This window comes from Streptopelia decaocto (assembly GCF_964273445.1).
Source record: "Streptopelia decaocto genome assembly, chromosome: 1".
Lineage (NCBI taxonomy): Eukaryota > Metazoa > Chordata > Aves > Columbiformes > Columbidae > Streptopelia > Streptopelia decaocto.
Genome location: NC_138663.1, coordinates 167,697,841 through 167,722,152, shown reverse-complemented (window position 1 = coordinate 167,722,152; position 24,312 = coordinate 167,697,841). Strand labels below are relative to the sequence as shown.

At 35.8% G+C, this 24,312-nt stretch overlaps 1 protein-coding gene across 9 annotated transcripts in view; it reads right to left on the bottom strand.

Moving 5' to 3' along the window:
- MYCBP2 (MYC binding protein 2) overlaps positions 1–24,312 on the bottom strand; it is a 200,107-nt gene that overhangs the window by 64,704 nt on the left and 111,091 nt on the right. For 5 of the 9 annotated variants that reach the window (XM_082062862.1, XM_082062863.1, XM_082062865.1 and 2 more), the window contains exons 41-52: positions 23,029–23,254; positions 22,562–22,680; positions 19,439–19,526; positions 15,579–15,631; positions 14,163–14,335; positions 13,680–13,824; positions 11,388–11,600; positions 9,642–9,697; positions 9,092–9,207; positions 6,867–6,964; positions 2,580–2,696; positions 1,714–1,854 (exon numbers count right to left, since the gene is read on the bottom strand). In XM_082062862.1, coding sequence (XP_081918988.1) covers positions 1,714–1,854; positions 2,580–2,696; positions 6,867–6,964; positions 9,092–9,207; positions 9,642–9,697; positions 11,388–11,600; positions 13,680–13,824; positions 14,163–14,335; positions 15,579–15,631; positions 19,439–19,526; positions 22,562–22,680; positions 23,029–23,254 — 1,545 coding nt within the window. The remainder of the gene's footprint in view (positions 1–1,713; positions 1,855–2,579; positions 2,697–6,866; positions 6,965–9,091; positions 9,208–9,641; positions 9,698–11,387; positions 11,601–13,679; positions 13,825–14,162; positions 14,336–15,578; positions 15,632–19,438; positions 19,527–22,561; positions 22,681–23,028; positions 23,255–24,312) is intronic. The other 4 variants (XM_082062864.1, XM_082062866.1, XM_082062868.1 and 1 more) reach the window with 2 other exon arrangements.

The following is a 24,312-nucleotide window of genomic DNA, read 5'->3' as shown; positions in this document are numbered from 1 at the left end:
GAAATGTATGATAAATATATGTTGTTTTTCACATTCCATTGTAGCCAGCCTATGTATTCAAATTTGAACTATCAAGATTACATTATCAAGACTGAGTATTTAGTTATTTATGACAGCCATTTCCTTTCAGGTTTCTCCCAGGGAGCAGAGTGTATGTTATTCTCTAGAACTAAGTGTGTACTAGAGCTATCTAAGATAAACCAACCAGTAAGTTCTTGACGTACATGACAGCTGAGATCAAAACTGTTCCCCTCGGCAAGCAAAAAAGTATTAAAAACAGTTAAACTAAGAAACAAAACAAAAATCTAACATAATACCCATCCAGACTTAACACTATTTCCTGAAGTTAACTACTTAGTCAAGGTGAATTTACTTTTATCATGGGTAAACAGGTAAAATTCAACTGCTGCATACAAGTATTATGTCTTGTCAAAATATAATATACTAACTTTCTACTGAATATTAATTTCTAAGGCAAAAAAATACAAGCAAGATTTTAAGCAAATATTTTTTTCCATGTTTTCATGTATTCTACAACAAAACAGATAAATATGCCTGTCATCACAGTGTTGGAGTGACTGATGGCTGAGCACGAAAATAATTTGCATCCCAAATGAGATATTGAAGTAATTCCAAAAATAAGAATTTTACTGAAAGAAATCACCAAACAGAATTCTGTCAACAAATAATTTGCAGACAAGAAGCTGAACAGGAAGGAGATTTGGTCCCATCATACAGCGCTGTTTGTCAGAACAGGGGATTTCTGAACTGCCAGATTTGCCTCCTACCAAACAACCCAGTTTCACTGGAACTGGGAATATCTCAGTTCTTTTATGACTGAAAAAATAAACAAGATGACATTGCTGGCTGCAGGTGTTTAATTTGGCCAAATATTTGTGAGCTGTCTCCAACTGCAGCAACGGGTCACTCATGAAAGTAGACAAATCCAATCTAAATAGCTGTTTCTGCAATCAGATCTGGTTCTCACATTTTGCCCTGAAGAAACCAAGGTACTGTCCATGCTGAGGAATGCAGAAAAACAGACAAGCCAGAAAGGCCTGCATTTTGATAACATTTTTGAGAAACATGGGTTTGACTAATATATTTTTTCTTTTTTTTTCTTTAAACAAAACTAAAAACCAAACTGTATCTTGTTTCCAGAAAAAGTATAACATTTGAATTGTACTGATGGTGATCACCATTAAACTTATCCAGTCTTGATGCTCTGCTATTCTTTGATTAGCAAACAAATAGGTAAGAAGGATTCAGGTGTAAAACTCACAAAAAATATACACAAAACCCAACAGAGACTGAAGAACACTGAGTTTTTAAAAATCCTTCAATGACATTGATTCACTGCAGGGCGCAAGCCTCTTCTGAAATCACAACATCAGTGGATCGTTTTACACACAATGACATTTTGCATCAGAAACACCTGGTGCAGACAACAATCTTATATGATTATACTTTTGTTACAGCAGTCCTTGCACTTTTGTTTCTTTTCTAGGAGAGGAGGCTTCAACATAAAAAGCCTCACACCTTTCTACACTCCACCCTCATTACACAATAGCCCTCAAAAATGCAAACACATATAATATTTAGTAATTACAACATTGTTTACCTCAGTACTCATTTGCAGCCTTAATTAAAGAAAGTCTTGTAATGAGGATAGAGTGTACTTTTGGATATTTTTCAAAGGCACCTTTTACTTACGTCAACAGGTACCAGAAGGCTCTTGCCAAGATGTTGGTTAAAAGAGAGACACCAGGCTTCAGTGTAACCATTCATGTTAGGAACATACTTCTTTATTGTTTCATCATTCAGCCTCAGCCAAACACCATCATCATTATGGATCTATGGGAAACAAGCAACAAAAACGAGCCGTGCCCTCCTGTAACTGTTCCGTAGCGAGTAAGGATTAACAGTCTTCAAACAGACAATAGTAGCAAGGAAGTCATCATCTTCACTACACTGACAGAATGTAAGAAGAGGCAAAGAAGAATATCAACAAAATCAGAATTTCAAAGCAATGGGAGGCATATCTTTTTAGAGGGCAAAGTGCAAAGATAAATTTAAATCAGATCATGTGATAATAAGAGTAGCTTTGAGAGAAAAGAGGAAAGCAAGCCAAGCCTTCATAAATTCCCCACTTGCCATTTTTCCACTTCTAATATAACTTAGTAAATTGCAAAGATATTCCTTGTATATGAAGTTATATTGTAAGAAAAATACATGCATAGCAGTCTAACACACTAGTGATCTTTCAAAAGTGTAAGATGTAATGAAAATGACACCTACATCTGAATTTGTGTAGTGTTGAAATAGTAAGTAATTGTAAGATGAATTCTAGGAATTTCATTTCCTCATTATCAGTCTCAAAAAGTTTGTTACACAGGTTTTCAAGTAAGTAAATTAAAAGGAAATGACAGCTTGAAAAGCTAAGTTAGTAAACATTTCGATTTTTGCTACTTATGTTCTTAAGTTGTATATATCAACACCTAAACATAAAAAAAACATTATTTGCATGAATTAACTTTACATCTTAGCCCAATTTTCAACAGAAATGTCTAATTAATTACCTCGTCAATGAAAGTGATGGATCCATTGACTTTCACTATGCCTATTTGCTCACTTTGAAGGGAAGGGTGGCTACGGATACGAAGCCCTGCACTGTCCTTGGCCACAAATTTGCGAACCTAAGAGAAGCAAAGGAAGACAGTAAGGAAGAAAAAATTGGAACAGAGCTCTCAAAGAGTAAAAAGAAATAGATTTAACAGATTCTGAAATGCTAGTGACGAGATGGCAGTCTCAGAGTTACAGTTTGTTGCTAGTTTCCCATGGCTGCTGTGTATAATTCCACTTTTTTATTATAACCAATAAAATATTAAGGTTCAAAAAAGTGCATTGATTCTGTCTTGGAAACATCTGTTATACCACATGATATTCAGTAGAAACTTCTAATTCTTTTAACTGCAATGCCCCCCCCACACCATTTTATTCATTCTTGCAAGTTTCAGGGGTTTTGCCTTTTCAAAGTCAGTATTTACAGGAACTAATCAACCTGGGATTACCAGTTCTCATTTGCGCTACCATGCCATTCTGTTTAGTCAGCTTTTTGCCCAAAATTTGGATATTTTCTTTAGCTAAAGAGTTTAAATATCCATTTAAAAAATAGATCTTTCTACTTCTTTATTTTTTCAACTAGCTATTTCAATAGTTTCTCCCTTTTTCACAGGATAGTTTAATTCACCACAGCCCCCAAGATCTCACAGTTTTTACTCGCTATCATTTTTTTCACTGTTCAAACACATTATCAGGCACCTGTCCCATAGAGAACAAAATTAAGCCATCCATTTGGTTTCAGATTTTAAGAAGCGCATACATTCTATGCATGCGGTATAAAATACTTTTCTTGGAAGGATATTTTCAAACTCCACACATAACACTGAAAAAAGTACCAACTGAAGTATGGTCTTAACATAAAGCACAGAACGATATGGAAAAACTAAACTCAAGAAAAAGTAATGAAAGGTGACAGCAAAGTGCATGATATTTTTTTTCTCCCTAAAGAAATTATTCATTTTAAGGAATGTTATTTATTTTAAGGCTACTAAAAAGTCAAACAACCAAAAAAATCACCACGGAACCATGTAAAGAATTTCAAATGCAACTTACTCCAAAATGTGCAAGGTTTTGCTTACTAGCAATCCTGTTACTCCGAGGATTTAGATTTTCCTCAACTGGCAAAACTAAAACTTCCAAGGTCCTTGTAAATATATAAGGCTGAATGACTGCTGACAGCACTCCCAACATAGACAGGTCTATAAACAACTTGAATTGGATTAACAACTTGAATTTACAGGAGGAAGAGCTCACAATCAAGATGTGGATACACACAGGCCTGGAAAAAGCATTCTTCCCCTTTGCAGCAGCTAACTAGTTAACAGAAAACTTCAAGCTGTAACTATGAACTGTTTAGGGATCAGATCCACTGACAGACAATACACTAAAAAACAGATGAAAAATTATCTTATGCTCATTTCTGACCATCACAAAAAGCTTAATTGTCTGAGTCTTCTTTCTGATACAGCTCCTCTTTGCTTGGAATATTTCTCGATGGCACAACAGTTCAGTAACTGTCCTGTAACACCCCCAGAGTCAGTTCTTCCATGGAGCATACACAAACTGGACCCTGACCAGAAGTGACGAGTGCAGAAATGCACAGCAATTAATAATAATAACAGAATGGTTGGAGTTGGAAGGCACCTCTGGAGATCATCTAGTCCAACCCACCTGCTAAAGCAGGGTCACCCAGAGCAGATTGCACAGGAATGTGTCCAGGTGGGTTTTGAATGTCTCCGGAGAAGGAGACTCCACAACCTCTCTGGGCAGCCTGTTCCAAGGCCCTGGCACCCTCTTAGTAAAGAAGTTTCTCCTCATGTTTAGATGGAACCTCTTGGGCACCACGGAAAAGAGTTTGGTCCCATCTTCCTGACACCCACCCTTAAGATATTTATAAGCATTGATAAGATCCCCTCTCAGCCTTCTCTTCTCCAGGCTGAACAGACCCAGCTCTCTCAGTCTCTCCTCATAAGAAAGATGCTCCAAATCCCCAACCATCTTTGTAGCTCTGCACTGGACTCCCTTGAGTAGTTCCTTGTCCTTCTTAAACTGGGGAGCCTAGAACCAGGCACAGTACTCCAGATGTGGCATCACCAGCCTATACATCTCCCTTACAGTGCACAGCAGTTCTCAAGAGCTTTGATATTGTGCCTTCTTATTTGGTGAATCTGAAAATAGGTACACCTCTCAGTACAGAAAAGTGTGACGTACAGGATAAAGCAACCTTAACAAGAGGGTTAACACATCAGAGGATGCAAAAAACCACCCTCTGTCCAGAGCTCTTGGGTTTGGTGGGGTGGTTTTTTTTGCAGTTGCTACTAGCTACTTGTTCAGTCACATGAGGAGAGTAGAAACAGCCAAAACATGTTAGTGACCAATCATTCTAGAACCAGTCTTGCCCCTTCTAGTGCAGCTAAATTAGGATTGCTTTCTTCTAGTTGTTTCCAACTACCTTGAATTACATTATCTAGCTTGAAAGATAATGTTTCCCTCAATAGGATGTGGAATAGTATTTCCTGCACATTAATCAAAGTTTCACAGCCAATGAGGCTGAATACAGATCACTATCAATAATCTCCTTTATCAAATTGGATGGATGGGAAGCATTGAGCACAGTGCAATAATTACCTTTCTGTATTATTTATAATACTGCTTTTCATACACAAAGAATTACTCTAAGCTGTCTTGTTATGGGATTTCTTACAGCACAGAAAAAAGAAGCCTAAAAAAATTATCTATCATGAAAGGTCTAGTTTATTTTTGCAATAGGCTCTACAGAAAAATGGCTCCTCTTTCACAGAGACTACAACTTGTAGCAAGAAGCAAGACATGCAAGCAGAACAACACAGGGAGATGATTAAATACCAGCTAATGCCTCAGAACACCAGTGGTCTAACTTTTGTCAATTATTTTTAGCTGTCATGAAGACTGTTACTTGACAAAACGTAGCAATTATGTATGAAGCAGTCACCTCAATTCCCACTGTAATAACTGAAAAGAAAGACAGCACATTCATCCAGCAATTTATCTCAATTTAGATGGGATGTGTCTCTCACTTTGGTGACAGCAAACAAAACATACGATGATCAGCTTGCCAGAGATACCATTAAGTTCTGTGAGACTAATCTCATCGGGTAGGACCTGGGAGTTTTAACTAAGATAATGAAGTAACAAGGAAGTCCTTCCAAGAGAAGGGAGGAAGCCTACAAGTATTTTTTTGGGGGAAAAGAAAAAGGCAATGAGGGATAAAAGATTCTGTGGAAACTAAAGGTAATTTTATTTTTGTTATTTTGGGGTGTGGATGTAAGGGAAAAGAATCTTGTTAGTGGAAGAAGCAGGCAATGGATGCATTTACAGACTGGGGAACTGTACAACGAAGTTACTGTCTTGAGATTATTCAGAAAGTTGGAAAACAAATAAATCAGGATGCACTGCATAGGTAATAAGTCAGAAAACACCTGATCCATTTTGTAACTATGTATTTCTTAGCTGCCTTTGCAATTGTAATGAGAGAGGGAATCATAACACCTTTGTGTTATTTCAGGATTCCACATCTTTTAATATAGGTTTATTCCACAAAAAAAAGGTTGAGTGCCTTGTTTAATATCCCTTCCTGCTCATCTAAGTGAAATTGGAAGATGGTCCCCTCATCTGGGCATCTTCCTTACAGCACTGTGACACCATCTTTCAGCTTTCCTCTACGATAGATAGAATGATAAGGTGAGATGGGGAAATCAAAAGCTTCGGAAAGGATTTTTTAAATTACTTTTAAAATAAAATCATGATATTCTAAGAAAGGAAGATATCACTAAAGAAATTAATTTTGGATTTTGTATTGACTGAACATCCTTATCATAAAACAAATGAAATCTTTGTAAAGCCCTTTGTACAAATCATTTCATAGTACAGTATCAAAGAAAAAGAACTAAGAGTGCAGAATGCAGTCTGTGGCTTTCATAATGGTTGCACAACGTTTGTGTCACAAGCCAAGACTAAGGCAGCTCCTCTAAAGTGTCTAACAGTTTTATTAATGACAGAAAGAAAAAGGAGTTAGTACCTTTCATTTTATCCAGTATATTCATTTCATTCAGCACCTTAGAGCAATTAGAAAATATCCCTAAGTCCCACACCACTACAACATGATAAAGTATGTATTAAACAACAACAAAATCCCACCCAAATATAACTATTTCGTTGGTGGTGGTGGTGGGGTTTGTTTGTTTGTTTGTTTTAGTTCTGCAAACCTTGTTTGGCTGAGGTTCTGCTTTTGGTTTAATAAGTTGAGTTCCAGGAGGTATCATTCCCTTTGGAGGATCTTTTACTTTCACTTCCAGTCCAGCATCTATAAGCAAACAAAGACTAAGTTTTAAAAAAAACATATACAGGGATGTATCAGTCAAAAAGTAACTACAGTTTATCTCTGCAATAAACAACACTTGCAGTTGCTTCATGGTGCAAATTTCTACTTTCTCAACATTTGTATCTTCTTATACATTACAGTTAGACTTGATGATCTTAGAGGTCTTTTACAACCTAAATGATTCTACAATTCTGTATGTAGAACTTTTCAGACACATAATTTCATGTTGTTATCTGATCACACCATGTGTTTAGAGCACAATTATGTAATTTTGTATCCTAGTAGTGTCTGTAGGGGTACACTTCCAGGAATGGTGAATACAGAAGGGTTTAATGTTTGAAGGGTGCAAGTAAAAGCTCCTAGAGAGGAAATACCCTATGCATGCTGCACTGTTGCAGATGCTAATTCAAAATGTGAGAAATAGGTAAAAGCCTTAAAAGTCAAATTACATAACCAGAACAAGCCTATAATGTAAACAGGCAGCATCTTTCATTACCAAGACTATTATAAAAACAGAAGGTACTGGGAAATATCTCAACACAGTAACATTCTCATTGGTTTTGGTAACTTTCTTTTAAACAAGCGTGGAAATAACAGAAGGAATCTCGAAGTACCAAGAACGTAAAAGGTTTGAATCAGAGAAGAAATGAAGTGCTATCAGTACTTAAGCAGTTAAAAGTTTAGAGAATTATGGGTCAAGCATGGGTACATGAAAGCTTGAAAGGGGATAGTAACATATTATGATTGAACCAGAACAGGAGTTAACAAGAGGGTTAACACATCAGAGGATGCAAAAAACCACCCTCTGTCCAGAGAAAAATGGCATAGATAAATACAGAGTATACTCACATCTGTTTAATAACCAAGGTTAACAACTGTATTCTGGCATTTCTAAAAGTTAACCCTACACAATGAATGAGGATGGTAGAATCCATGTAAAAATGTAACAGCAGTTGTATTTGAACTACAGTGTAAAGTTTATTTCCAGGGATGGCAGACTGGAAAAAAAATAAATTGAGTGAACCGCCACCTCCTATGAAGGAAAACGTTACTGTTTGAGGAACAAAGATAAACATTAATAACAAGCTTTTATGAATCTTCTGTAGGTAGCACACAAAACTGAGCAACCCATTCCAATCCCACATGAATTATGTGCATTTTTATTTACAAAAGGTGCTGTTCGGTATTGGGAAAGAGGAACTGCTGGTGCTGGTGACCTCACTTCAACCCTCCTATGAGATCTGGGGTTAACAGCAATGCCTTCAGAACCTCCACTACCATCTCCACCATACCGCCAGTAAGACTAACAAGAGACTATTTGAGACAGAGACTGTTTTTCAGAGGGGGATCTTTCCACTGTGTGCTATATCATCTCCTAGGACCAGCAAGACAACTAAAAAATTTTCAACAAGGAAGAAACTTAAAGCTTTTTAAAATTAGTCCAAATAATTGAGACTTGGGGTAGAGTCTCACTTAAGACCACACTTTCTCAATTTTTCACAAAATCACAGAATGTTAGGGATTGGAAGGGACCTCAAAAGATCATCTAGTGCAAACCCCCTGCCGGAGCAGGAACACCTAGATGATGTTACACAGGAAGGTGTCCAGGCGGGTTTTGAACGTCTCCAGAGAAGGAGACTCCACAGAAGACATTACTTACTTCTGCACAGTCAGGAACAACTTCCCCTTTTCTTACGTTCTTCAGTGTGGTTTTTATTTTGTGTGTGTGTGTGTGTGTGTGTGTGTGTTGCTTTCCACACACCCTCCCCGCCTGCCCTTCTCCTTTAACTACATATCTCTCTCTCAGCTGAAACAACAGATTTTTCTTCCAACATTGAGAATAGATAATCAGATAACTCTATTAATCTGGTAGTCTGACCACATTAAATACATTATTTGCCACCTATTTCTCTATTCCCATGAGAGAATAGCTGTTGTCTTCTTTTGAGAAAGAAGAGGGAATTAGACAGAAGACTTCTGAACTAAAACCTGGGTAACATGCTTCACTATTAACTTTAATAATAAATCTTATGAGCACCAGGACATATTTATCAGTATATGAAGTGGATATACTATAGATTTCTGCTTAATTTAGTGAAAATTAATTACCTATTTCAATGCCATCTATAGTAACATGAATGGTATAGAGACCAACAGCTCCAGGAGTCCAGTTTGCACAGTATGTACCATCATTATTGACTCTGATCAACATATTTTCACTGGGTCTAGGGATAAAGAAAACAATGAAAATTGTTAAACACTTATTGTCTTATTGAAAATAATCTGTAATATTTAGTTTTGAAATCTTTATGTTTTTTTTCTGTCAGATCATCTAAATACTGTTTTTCCCTGTCCAGTGTACTGAACACATATTTATTGTGAATTCATAGCCCACAGTAATACATTTATTTATAGCAAATGATGAAAGAAGACATTCAGAGGGAAGCTAATACAGAAAGAATCACTATTAAAACAATTAAGAATGAAGAATTTTAAACAGAATCTCTAAACTTAAAAAAATAAATTATAATACATGATTCTTGTAGCATTTCTACCCTTAAGATTACCTGGCAGTCTAGGCTGTGAGTCTGGGTATCAGCAAAAGTGAAAGGAACATGGTAATTTCAGTCCCTGTTAATAGGTAACTTTTAATGTTTACCTTTTTGGTGTTGGTGAAGCAAAGCGCAGTTCTTCAAAAGAATAATTTTCATATGCCTATAAACAGATTAAATTCAACAAACAGAAAAATTAACAGTTATCAATTATACTACAGTCACAAATAAAAAAGCAGAGTATTTTCTCAAAGAACACACTAGTCTGACTTTACTTTCACCAGAGGCATTGATCAGGGAACCAGAAACCAATTCCAAGGCACAGAATGAGAAACACAGACACATACATGAAAAAAGTGTCTTCATTTTCTCTTTAAATTGCCATTATTTAGATAATAAAGATAGCTATTGCTAACAAAAATCTTTGTTCACAGTCAAGTCATTGAATCTCTTCTAATTTAGCTTGTATAAAAAGCCTTTGAATACTGGTAGTTCATTGCAGACCATGTGAGGATAAGAAAGTAAATATGTTGCAGGTCAAAACACAGTTTTGGGTATCACTCCCCCAAACATGTAATAATTAATTATCATGAAGTGAGCACCTGGACTTTCTAATCATATTTGGATGTTTCTATCAAGTACTGATACAACATGCTCCACCATCAGTTACTCCAGAATATCTAATGCCTTGCAAGATGTGCCACCATTAACAGTTGTGTGAGCAGAGTTGATATCTATTACTCGAAAAGAAGCAGCGGGTACCTGTGGACAATGGTTGTCAGAAATCTCATCTGGGTTCCAGCTTTGAGTAAATAATGTACTCCCTCCCCCCCGCAAGTCACTGGTAAAATTACCAAGTAGCATCAAGCCAAGAAGTCATCTTTGCAGTACCCCAAAAAATCCAAAACCAAAAAAACCTCAACAACAAACAAGCCAATCACACCTTGATATACATTCCCTGGTTGTAAATATCTTTTCAGACATGTGATTTAACTTTTTTTTTTTTTAAACCATCTGTTGTACACCATATTGATTTCATGGTTCTATCATTGATCCATTAAGACACCAGTTAGTAGCCAGCTTCATTATTTACACACAGCTACTATCCTCTACAGAAAATAACCCTATACCCTCTAAAAGATGATAGTTTGATAATTTTTCCATCTAAAAGATACTAGTGTGCTGATTTTCTAGGTCCATAAATCCTTACTGATTATACTAAGTGTTGTCTCTCCCTAACTCGTGATTAAACACGTCTTATTAAGTTGTCCAACTGCTAGTTATAGACGTTACATCTCTTAACTGAATCAATATGCTACAGATATGTAAATTTGTTACAGGTTCTAAAATATACTCAAATCAATACTAACTGTTCAGTTCTGGGAAAGTCTCTTAAGTTGATCCATTTTACAATGGCTAATTTCAATAGATGATGCTTAATATTTATTCATTGATACACAAATCATTTTATGACCTTTTTACTATTCTGTGCTCTGTTTTTTCCTATGTTCATCAGTTATAGTTTTTAATAAAGATTCCCTGCAACACTCCAACACTATATGGATACACACAGCTGTTTTCATTTCTCCTCAGACTAGGTTGTTACACAGTGTAATCAAAATCAAGACAACTTTTCTTTTCAAACTCTAATCCAGTTCATAACTGCTTTACAGTTCAGGTAATCACTCCTTTTGATGTACCTAGTTTTCTGCTGAACTTGAATATAATCAATGTAATTTGTAAGTAACTCAATTTTAGCTTGTGATCATACTGAAATATATTTTTTTCCTTCTCCTTTGCACACTTTGAATGCTGAGTTTCACAGTTATATTGCTAAAATGATAGTAATTTACCTTCATCATTGTAATAGCAATATATCGAGCTTCTTTTACTATCATTGGCTCGTAGGATGAATCAAGTTTGGGTGAAGGAAGTCCTCCAAAGGTCATATCACCGCTAGGGGAAGCAGCTGTTGCAGGACTCCCAGGTATCCGTTGCACTTTTTTTACTTGTTCTTGTTGCAAAGATGTTTTTTTCTGAGAAACAGGAATAGCTTTGACTTCTACCTGCAATAAGACATGGAATACAAAAGATGATTTAAGGAGAAAACACACATGAACATATTATTTTAGAACTCATAAGGTACAGTGACAAAGAGAGTATCATGATCAGAGAGTGGTTGGGGTTGGAAGGGACCTCTGGAGATCATCTAGTCCAAACCACCTGCTAAAGCAGGGTCACCCAGAGCAGATCACACAGAAATGTGTCCAGGTGGGTTTTGAATGTCTCCAGAGAAGGAGACTCCACAACCTCTCTGGGCAGCCTGTTCCAGTGCTCTGGCACTCTCTTAGTAAAGAAGTTTCTCCTCATGTTTAGATGGAACCTCCTGTGCTTCAGTCTGTGCCTGTTGTCCCTCATCCTGTCAACGTGCACCACTGAAAAGAGTCTGGTCCCATTGTCTTGGCACCCATGCTTGAGATATTTATAAGCATTGATAAGATCCCCTCTCAGCCTTCTCATCTCCAGCTTGAACAGACCCAGCTCTCTCAGCCTTTCCTCCTAAGAGTACTGAATACAAATCCAGCTGTGTCAAAAACTCACATGCCCACGTTTAACACTTTGCAAAGCCACACACAGCATCTCTGAAAGATGTAAACATAGAGGACAGAAGCACTCAAGTGCCTCAGCACACAATCAAAACTGCCAGTGTCAGTTCTGAAAGTCCCAGAACAACCCCTGGGAAGCAGCCTGTAGTCCAGTATGACTGGTTAAGGTTTTCGACAACAAAAAACGCCACAAAGTAGAGAAGAGACCCTTACAACTCAGTGCACAGGTTTCAGAGTAAGTCATCAGGGCCTACTAGATCTGGATCAGCAGTGGCCAGGTTGGATCTTGGCTGGCTCTGCTACCCTGCTGTATCAGCACCGTGCAAGTCAGCTGTACTTAGTTTTGTGAGGAAGAACAGACCATCTGGACAATAAGTTTACTCGCTACTCATCCTAAAACTGCCGTGAAGTGCATTGAATTGCTGCAGATTTCAAGTGCTGTTCTAATTTACTTTAAGTTATATCAGCACATTGCACACTGATTGAGTCCAACAGAATGATTAAACTGAATTAAGATTTCTATTACTTTAATACATTCATGACGAAAACCAAGAAATCCAGCAACAATTTTGATGTGTATATTTTGACATATCCTTTTCCTGATTGACAGAGAAAAAAAAATCACTATTTAAAAAATTTTTAGTTTTTTTGTCATACAGTTAAGTTGGTAATTACACACATAAATTTCACTCATGCTGCGTTTGTGATTGTTTCTTGTGTTACTGTTGTAGACTCACAGTCTGCATTTACAGCTTACTGTAAGATAACTCTCAATTATTACAATCTACACAAAGAATAGATCTGAGAGTTCCTACCACAATAATTATGCTTTTGTATAAGGTACTTCACTTGCTTTTGGACTTAAATAAAAGTAAGTCTTGAAAATATCTGTACTACTCCAGAGTAAGTGGACTTACACAGACATAACTTATTAAAACAATGTCAAAAAAATGTTGTGTTCAGTTTGTTTTGTTTGAGTGCTTTGCTACTTCAAACCAAGCAGCCAACTTTTATACTTACCCTTTAGATTTTAGTCTAAAGCTTTAAAGGGTTTTCTAATCCTACCTGAAGCTGTCAAAAGAAAGAGAAGAGACTACAGGAACCTCCAAATATTAGAAACAGAAAAGCAGGAAGTGCTGTTCTAAGCCAAAATAAAAGTGACCATAAAATGGTCCGTCAATGTGCTTATGATTCTTTTTTCCATCATACTTATTCAGTTTAAAATTTATAATACTCTTTCCTGGCTTAAAATTTTTAAAATAGATTCTTATCACCTTACAAATCATCATCAAACATTGCCTACAACTGATCATTTTCACAACTACACGTGTAGATCATTACGGACAAGCTACAAATTACATGAAATGGTGTTGGCATAACACAGAATTTGATAATTTTGTGGATTTAGAGGTAAGAAAGACTGACTAGACTGAACTTAAAAATGCCACTTCCTGCCCTATACAGGAGTATTCTGTGGAATATCTACAACAAATACTAAAAGAAGTCATGATGAAGAACAGCCAAGATGACAATAACTACCTTCATATTAGGAACATGAACAACATCCCCATACTGGTCTTTTGTTTGTACTGTAATAACAGTTGGCCAACCACATCGAATGTCATCCTTATTCAAAAGCAGTGATGTTTTCTGAGGATCAGCATATGAATCGGGCTGAAGCCACCTACAGCAAAGACAAACAATCTTAGACTCTCTTACAGGCCTCCAGAAGATGACTTCTTACTCTGTACAAACATGACTTCCAGGTAAGAAAGCATGCAGAAGGTCTGAATACTTAAATGCTTTTACCTAATATATTAACAGAAACAATATGGTCCAACAGTTTAACTTAACTAATATTTGATGCAGATATCAAAGTTCTACATCTAATTTTATAGAAAAGCGACTGCACACAGGTTTTGAAATTTAACAGATAACCAAACATTTTCTATTTTGTTGCAAAATTTAAACATTTCAGCTATAAATTAATGGGTTTATTCATGCAGCACACCAACTTTTTACCTTGCAAGTCGACCACCACTTGATCCTGGTACACAAGCAATGAAATCCTCCAGAAATGACTGCTCATTGCTTTGTACCTGCAGTGGAAGATTTCCTTCAAGAGCTTCCAAAATGGTTGGTGAGTGAGATAGTGCCAAGCCTTTCCCCAGAATGCCGGAGTGAGATTTGCACACCTGTTTTTTTTTTTTTTCGTTGGGGATGAAAGGATGGAGACAAAATAGATTTTCAGTATCTTATATGCAGACACTCACCCATAATACGACAACAGGCACAGACATTTAGGGATTGGAAACTATTCAAGTAGCAGCAGAGTGGATAAACTTTACTGTGATGAAAGTTAAAAAAAAAAAGTCAGTTCAGTCTATAAAATAATAATTTATGTCAAATGAGATTAAATGATCTTGAGTTGAGAGAGAATTTCTTGAAGAAGGAATAAGGTAACATGCACTTCCATGTTATGAGCATCCTAAACTGCTGAACTGTGAGCAGAAGAATAATGAAGAAAGTCGTTCTGAAAATGTGACCAATGAGTATATTCCAAAAGAAAGTAAAAGGCTAGATATGTAACTTAGAGAAAGACAGATCTCTTAAAAAAGACACTTTTGGCTGAGACAAAGCAAAAGAAATCTCTTTGCAAGAAGGGAAGGTGGAAAGATGCATATTTAACAGACAAGACTAAAAGCCACAATGAATCAATTACTCGCATGCACATTCCTAGCTCACTTTTTGGTTTAGAATACAGTGGTTCCAAGAACACATTACTGAAAAAGTATTTCTTACAAGGAACATCTGATTCCTCCTAGACAGTGTCTGTTTCCTGGTCTGTCATCTAAGGCCACTGTGACCACTAAATTTCAAAACAGTTGCCCTGAAGATAATTAGAGAGTCAGACAAAATGTGAAAACTCCTGTTTCACTGTGTATCATCACTCAGGGGCTATAGTTAGGGAGCTACTGACCAGCACTAGCTCCCAGCACAACAAATAAAAAATATAATTGTAGTTGTTCTAGATTAATGATATTATTTGGGACAATAATGAGACTTGATAAATGTTGCTGTTCAACTGAAAAAGTGATTTTATTTCTGCAATTACAAAGAAATGTGGAGGATTAATTTTGGTAACATCTAAAATTTGTTAAATCATGCAACCTAAGCCAGACACCTGATATTTTGAAATGTATTTGGTCATCTAACGTCCTCTGATATTTTATGTAATTTTTTTTCTACGCAGATTTATTAAATAAAATATTTAATAAAATACTCAACTTCTGTAAGACTTTCTTAAGCTGTTTTATAACAACCTAGTTTCTCTCCTGTTGTAAAACCCTTACAAGTGATTTTCTTCCATAGCTGTCAAAAAGTTGCAATGTAATTATGTGCTGAAGTATGTAATGGGAATAAAAAGCTGTGGTATACCTGTAAAGCAGCCTCTTCGAGAATCTCAAGGTCTTCTTCAAATTCATTACCTGCTGTAAAAATATAACTTATTTTCATAAGAAAAAATAAACTTATTTTTCATATCAATAATATGGACATTTATCTACACAGGATAGAATGTGAAATTCAACTCTGTTTAGTGAAGCCTTCTATATTACAAAATATAAGTTTGCAAGATGATGTGTAGCATTTTTTAACCAGCAGTTGAAAAATACTTTCAAGTAACATAGTAAACATGCAGTACTGTGGAGTTCAGTGCACAAGCAAATAAACAATATATATTATACAAAACAAATATCTGGTACTTGTCTTATCTCCAAGAGAGTATGTATGGCAAGTCTTTGGAGTGACTAGGTACTTTCAGAAAAAGATTTTGGAAAGTCATGATGGTCTCTGGGAAGCAGTATGGACAAGTACGCACCAGCTGCTCCCTTTTAAGAACTTACCCTATTAACAGTATTGGAAAACCTGATAAACTCTGCATAATTTTTGTAAATTATGATTATTCGCAAAACAAAATTCAAATACATTCTATTATACAATATTTCTTTCTCACAAATGCAACTCAGAAGTCCAATTCCAGAGTGACCAGAATTGCCAAACACAGTCTTTTAACAAAAAACTTAAACAGATAATACTATTACCATATTTCTACTCTCTCAAAAACATACCAGGCAATTCTACTCATAAAAAGAGAGAAAGAGAAATGAGGAAAAATTTGAGACGTTTTTAAAATTCAAAGAAATAAAGATATATAAAACCTCTGCTCTCAGAAATAACTTCTACCAAATTTGAAACAATTAGGTAAGTAATAATGTTAAATATATGAGTCAATACCACTTGGTCACTGACTAGATCTCCCTCTTGGGAAGAAGTAACTGAACTGGAGTCTTGGATAACTGACAAGGAGGAAGTTGTGATCTTTCAAACATCGTAACTCAAATAGTATTTGGGTGTATTTTCAAAGATAAAGATTTCATAATACATGAAAGAATCACTGCCTGGTCCATCTTCCTTCAGAGCAAAAACAGCTAAAGCCTTCTTAATGTCCTTTCAAAACATTATTTCCTAACAGTTCTAGAGGAATATATACACAAGTATTTGGGTACTAGAACACAGAACATACCCATTACAACAATTATGAAAAGATCCTCATGAAGAACAACCTCCTTAAAGTCAAAAGACCAAAATAAAATCATGCAAATAAAGCTAAAAACAGAAGGGTCCTATGAAGATGTACGTAACAATGACTAACTGTGTACTGAAGTCAGTTCAATCATTCTGTTTTCCCTGAGATAAAGTTTCCAAACAAGCTTTGTTGTTGTTGCTGTTGATTTTTTTTTCTCTTTACTCTTGTGATGCCCTTTTATAACCTTCCACAAATGTACCTGCTGAGGTTAATGTTCAAGCATGTATTTCCTGTTCCCTTTTCTTAAGAAACTTTGTGAACATGGCAGAATTTTATTGTCTTCATTAAAATCACCAGGTTTTACGAGAACTTATTTGGATCCAGAGATCTAAAGAGCAGCTGAGAAATGGAACAGGATTTACTTCTCCTACTTTGGGTCAGTGAAGCATGGAGATAATGAGCTCAGACTTAGGAATGACTAGATATCTTTATAGCAAACAGAGGACAAACAGGCTCCTCCTTTGGCTGAATAATTTAATTTTTCTTACATCATCTTGGAATGACATGAACAAACCTCTGAAGATGCCTACATTAATGCTAAAAGAAGGTAGAGCTACTAGCTTAGATCTAGATGCTTAATTTCTAAATACCAAAGTTCAGGCACTAGAAGTTATGTTGCCAATCCTTTTACGGAATGAACCTTTTTCTTATGTTACTTTCTTTTGCCTGTGTACATCAACACATGGATCAATGGTAAAATTGTAGAAATTATAAAATAAAGCATGAAAAGTCTAATACAAAGGGCCTTCTTGTGTATATGCATTATGAGACAGTATTTTATATGATTGTACAGGTGTTTTCTAAAGGATGCTCCATTCCACCAATAAAATGATATTCCTCTGCAGATAAGCAATGGTAGTAATATGGTATTTTTTAAGACATCATTCACTTGTAGCAAAAGGTAGAAGATAAGCAATCTACAATACAGAAAAAGGAAAATTAGTCTGATACTAAGTAATTTAAATGTTGCTCTAGAAAACCACATTTTACCTCTTTTCCAGCCACAGCGTTTTCCTGTGACATGAAGCAAAACACTTAAACAAAGCAAAACAACAGACAACAGAAACTCATCTTAAAAAGGCTACACAGTCGTTTACATCAGCAAAAGCTACCACTGCTGCCTATAACTCATCAGCTTTGTTTAGTCGGAGGGTCTAGTGGTCTTGTAGAGAAATAATACACATGTACGATGTCTGTTTGTCATTAGCTTTGTAATATCATCAGCACCACTAACAGACTTGGCTGAAGTCCTTGAGTTGGTGTGAGGTAAACGGTCAGATGAATCCATTGTAATTATGTCAGAAATCAGGAAACTCTTCTATAGGCAATGCATCCATCTCTCCTCTCTTGCGGATCACACACAACCACCTTCATAGGTGGCTGACACTGCATAGTTAATTTACTGCATGTTTTATTGCAAATTCCTTCTGAAAGCATACAAAGCCAATTCATGTACCGCCTACTTTCCCTTCTTGTTTTAGGCATTGAAAACCAGAAAAAAAACCAACACACTTCTGTAGAGAAATGTATAAAGTATTAGAAAACCTGGGAAGTTAAGTTAGAAGCATTTCAATTTCAGCTTCTTTTTTGCAAAGGACTACAGCAGGATAAATGGGTGCTAGGAAAGTCAACAAAACTAATGAGTTAATGCAGCTATTTGGAGGATAAGACGGCTCTGTTTAAACTGTAGAATTGCCTGTACTTTTGAGAGAGAAATACACATCTACCAGTGCAATTGCGTGCCTATTTACAACACAAAGTAAGAAATTTGCACATTCAAATACAAAAGCAAAATACTAGGTTAAAAAATTCAAATTAGGTTTTGTGATTATAACCACCCACTGATCAGCGCCCTCCTGCTCATTATTAAATACTTCCAGTCTCATTAACAATATTTGAGCTCTTGTTTGTGCTCCTAAATTAAAATGATCAAATAAGATATCTTATTATAGATCACAAGCCTATTTTTCCTATACGCTAATATTAATTAAGAAAAGTGCTAATACACAGAATACGGCTGCATCATTACAAAGCTCTAGTTCAATCTCCATATCCATTAATTTCCATAAACTCATATTTTACCTTACATTTTAAATTACATTTGGGTTACTGTAAACTTTTATTTGCTGCATCTGCTATAAAGTATGTGGATTTTTTTTTTAGTAATAATTGTAAACAAAAAAATATAGCAGAAATATTTTAGGTTATAAGGTCTACAGATGCAATGGTCACTTTCAATTTTAAACAGGTAATTTTAAATTTTGTAATATTTTTCATTCAGAGTGGTGTAGAGTGCAGGGAGAAAAAAAAGCAGTGAAAGAGAAATATAAATAAGATACCTGCACATTTGTGAAGTATCACGAGGAAACTGTAGGACATAGCTCGTACACTGATACACTACCTGTGGATGGGGTGAGTTGGTTCAGATTTAAATGACCAGGTTTCCCTCCTCCCCATACACATACGAAGGGAACAGTGTAAGCAGAAAACAAGACCACTTTATTATCTTGTTTGATTAATTCAGTTTTAAGAATAATTCTTGTATGACCATCTCTAACTAAAGGCAACATGAAGACTTAAAGATAGTATTCATTCAGAAAACCTAAAAAAATACTGAAATAACAAAGCACGTTCCTTGAGCAGGACTTACCAATAGGAAGCGCTAGATCTTTCTTCATCAAAGCTGCTGCACATGATCCTCCTAAATTGGCCAATTCTTTCTCCAGCTGAATAATACCCTTCAAATTGAAACAAAATTTAAAACAAAATTAGTGTTTCAGAAACTAGGGTAATGAATGCATTTCCCTGACACTGCTTTATCCTAAGAGATAACAATCGCGTGTTCCAGTTTGATGTTTCTCAGTGATATTCTTCCTACCAAACAGCTTGACTGTTAAGTTTTGCTGTGACATGGGCCAGAGTACCAAATTTTGAGAACAATTTCAGTTAGGTAAGAGTCTTAATAAATGGGTTACCATGCTTCTGGTAACCTAGTCAGAACATCTGAAGACGATAATTGTCTTTTGTCTGTAATGTGAATGAGAAACGGAACTTCCTAATACAAAAAATAGCACCGATACATGTTCGGATTGCAAAGCAACACCTCTTCTAAGCTGTACATATATACATATACCACAAGCTCACATTTCCATCTGCTTTAAAGGTAGTATTTTTTTTTTCCCCTCTTCCCTTTCTCTAGTTGTATAGGAAAGGATGGGAAAAAGTTTCCCTAATTTCCCTTTATTATAAATCCCGAGCAATGCCCTTGATAGTTTCTGCCTTCTAGTTGCCCTAGAAAGTTATTTCTTCCCATTGACACTGCTGTTCTAGGGAATAAGAAGACTTCTCCACTCCCACACTTGTCACTGGAAATGCAAGTCTCTCTCCACCAGTATCTTTAAACTCTGTTTGCAAGGAAACAACAACAAAAAAAGAACATACCATGCACACATTTTTCAAATACCTGGAGGGAAGGAAGCTGGGTGCAGGGAATGAGGGGAGAGCAGTATAGCTATGAAGGTTGTAGCTGCTTTTTAAACCATAAAGAAATGTATTTTATATTTTCCCTTTGACTTGTCCCGGCTACATGCAAACGCAGCCTCTTTAACTTTGCTTACAAAAAGGTGTTGACACTAACAACAATTTTAGAGAAATCCGTGTATGGCTCAGCACACCTCTGACAGGTGCCTCTCGTGGAGGAAAAAACCCACACACCGAAGAACCATGGCCAAGATGGAAAACCTCCATTTGACAGATTTTCTAGGCAGACTAGCAATATATAAAATAGGTAAAAGAAACCCCAAACCTTGATTTGGAAGGTCTCCAAAATCAGAAACCCTAGACTTGCCTTGTATTCTCAGAGACTCCCAACCAGACTGAAAAATCTCCAAAATGCATTTTAAACTAAACTCTTGATAAACTGCATCTTTAGGACTCAGACCAGCAGGTTCTGCCCTAGTTAATAAGTAAAGATGTGAAATGTGGATGAAATCACCAGATCGTTCCCTGCTGTGTGAACACCCTTTGTTGCAGAAGGTAGTTTTTGCACGTACTTTGTGGATTTAATAGTGACCAACAAAAGCCTTCCTTTTCATTCACCAAAGCATAAATATACAATATTCACAAAAATCCTAGTTTTCAACAAAGTTTAAAAGTTGAAATACACCTGATTCCTTGAGGTACTTGCTTACACTCAATGACATCTTTCAGTGCTTGCAGATTTCCCTAACCATGAATGTCATTCAATATACTATAGTGAAGTAACTGTACCAGAAACTTTTCCTTTGGAAGGAGAGACAATCAGATGTACAAAAATTATCACCACTGACTTGAATTAGTTCTTACTGATATTAAAATATGTCTAGATGAGGTTCTTAGGGACATGGCTTAGTGCTAGATTTAGGTTATAGTTGGACTTGATGATCTTAAGTATCTCTTCCAACCAAAATGATTCTATGATACTTTGTTCCTTTAAGCTACAGAAAACACAGTGGTCACCAGGACACAAGTTTCTTTTTCTACCAGTGGCAATTGTTATCTTGAAGTTCTCAAAAGAACAAGAACTTGCATTGTGTGTCCAATCAATTAATTTCAGTTACTTATGGAGGCTTTAGTCCTGAGATGCACGGTAGCTTAAACATTGTAAAACTTGCTTTTCTGTTTACAGAACTTTACATTAGAGTGTTTGGTCTATAAAAGGTATGTTTGAAAACAATTACTTGCAACTTTTCTTTAGATTATATAGTTCCCATACTTTAGCTCTGAGTGCTAAAACCTGCCAGCAGCTTGCTTTGTAAATGCTTTTTAAAAATTGACGTATACCAACCTCCATCATTTTTTTCTGCATAAGCAAAAATTATTGTTACTCAAACATAGACTAGTTAGATTATAGGATTTATAAATCTGGATTGCTGCAAGCCAATGAGACCACCACAGTTAATGATCTAACAGTATGTTCCCTTATCTGATTTGTTATGAAATTCCAAAGAATCTCACTTGTTGAAAACTTGAAGACATGATTTAGCTTGAGCAGAATCCAGGAATAAGATGAAGTAAACCTTTCATGAGGGTTGTAGTGTAGGCAAGATGCAGACTTTGTGAAGTTCATGTGAAGCAATCAGCCCAAAGACTCCCAAGATTAGGGAAGGGCTATTTTTCTGGAATTGTTATAAAGCATATTAAGTATTTTCAGCAATCTCTTAAGCCAATATAAAGCACTGGCCCAAGGACATGAAGAAGTTTTATTTTGCTTTTGCAAACAGCCATGGAAATGACTGAAGTCCTTAAAGGCAAGATGAAGTGACCACTGTGCAAAATCTCAGGCAACATAAATGAGCACAACCTTTTCAAGGAGTCTGAGAGTTCTGATAGGAGTGAACACTGGAAAAAAAAATGCAAGTTTATCATCCCTTAATTGGCAGTAAAATATTAATCACTGTGTAGCTGAAAGCCCCAATTCTTTGGATTTATGGTGGAAGACTAGGTGAGAATTCTAGGAAATTTAATATCCCACTAACATACTAGTCTTGCTATGTATTTTTCAGGCTGTCCCAGTTATTAAAAAAAAGACATTTCAATAATATTCCGATTTAGGAATTCCAAACAAATAATGTCTGTAACAGAAAAATGTTAAAAACTTATGTGAAATTAATTCTAAAATATTTTGCACATTATTCAGTCAGAAATGGAGATACAGACACTGTTACAAAAAAAAAAAAAAAAAAGGCCTCATAGGAGAAAATTAATAGTTGTAGCCACTTCACTTTTTCCTTACCTCATCGGATCCTGGACTGAATTCATATCCAATTGCGTAACATTTGAAACCATAAAAACAGGCCTTTTCATCTTTTACATAGTCTGACGCAGTCTCCAGAGAAAACAGAGCTTCATTTCCTTAGAGGAAGCAAATGGATACATAAAATAAATTAGAAAAAAAAAAAATAAAAATCTCTCCTCTTCTTGTATGTTTCTTCTACATTAACATATATGAAACCTAGTCCTTATATGTAACATGTGAAGTAAAACCCTGTATAACACTCAGATCAACACGTCAAACAAGAAACCTAATACAAACATACTCAACTGATGTACAACCAATGGCTCATAATGAACTCTTCCCAGCTTGGATGAAGACACTTTTTCAACTTTGTTTCCTAAGATAATTTTGCAGAAAAATCCAACTTTCCTTCATTATTCTAATAATTCACATTACTATAAATTATCGCAGTATCTATTCATTACCTGGCAACACTAGTACCATGGTAGGCCATCCTGAAGATCCAGAGAATTTTTTCAGTTCTATCCATGAATTAAGGCTTTCATGAACAGAAGCATGCTTTGGTCCAAAGCCCAGACTCTGTGCAATTCTGACAGGAATTAGTAAACGAAGAACATCCTCTGACTGAGCAGTGCCACACTGAGTGTCAAATTCTATTGTTATCCACCTGACACATTCAGGAAAAGTCACCTAAAAAAAAAAAAAAGTCCAATTATATGCAAGTTTTGATTTTTTTGTTTTACATTTATTTCTTCATTTCCATTTGGTTTCAACTCTTCAGGCTATGAAAGTGATTCAATTATGTAATTCTGTAGTTTTTTTTTAATATGCTTTAGATTAATATTAACCTAATGTATTCTTTGCAATTCAGATATACATGAAATGCTTTGTACACTGTTGAATTATAATAATGTATTATAATTTAAGTTCAGATTAAATATTTGCACTATGATACCATTTGTGATTGTTTCTAAGAATTCTGCACAGGATTGTTAAACAAAACAACAGACGACCACTACAAACACTTAACTCTCAAATACCTTTTTAAATGCAAACTTCAACAAACACATTCAATATCTGTTTTGTGCAATCCTAGAAAAGTACACAGCAGTTGAATCACACTTGTGAATATGTAGCATATAGCTACACAGAAATTCAAAAGCATAACAACTAAGTCAAAGGCTTCAGATGAGCTCCATAATTTTTTAGAACAGTAACAAGCATCATTGCTTCAGAAAGGTCATATGATAAACACATTTTCTGCAGTGGATGTCTTTCTGTATCACAGGACAAGCAAGTAGAACAGTAATTAATGACCTCCTCCAGCTCTTACTTGATTCCAGGTTTGCTGCCTCTGGAGTTACAGTCATGGAATCAATGTGACTGCAGAACTCACTACTTCAAGAACTGAAATATGGGATTTATTTCTCGGGCTTGTAATTTATGCCTCAGCCCTCTATTCAGCTAGAAATAAACATCCTTTCTCTATTGACATTGAGGAAAGTTTTATTGCAATAGTCATCCATTAGGGTGGAATGAATCCTACTCAGAGTGACTTAACACATTCAAGAGGACTTCAGAGACTTCTGCAATGCTGAATCATGGTCCAAGTGAAAATAATTAATGAAGAATTTAAATTAGCAGTGCAGCAATAGGCAGCATAGGGATCCCTACACTGTAACATATATTAATATAACTAGAATTGATGTTAGGTATTGTTACAAAGCATTGTTTTAGGTAAGAAAGTC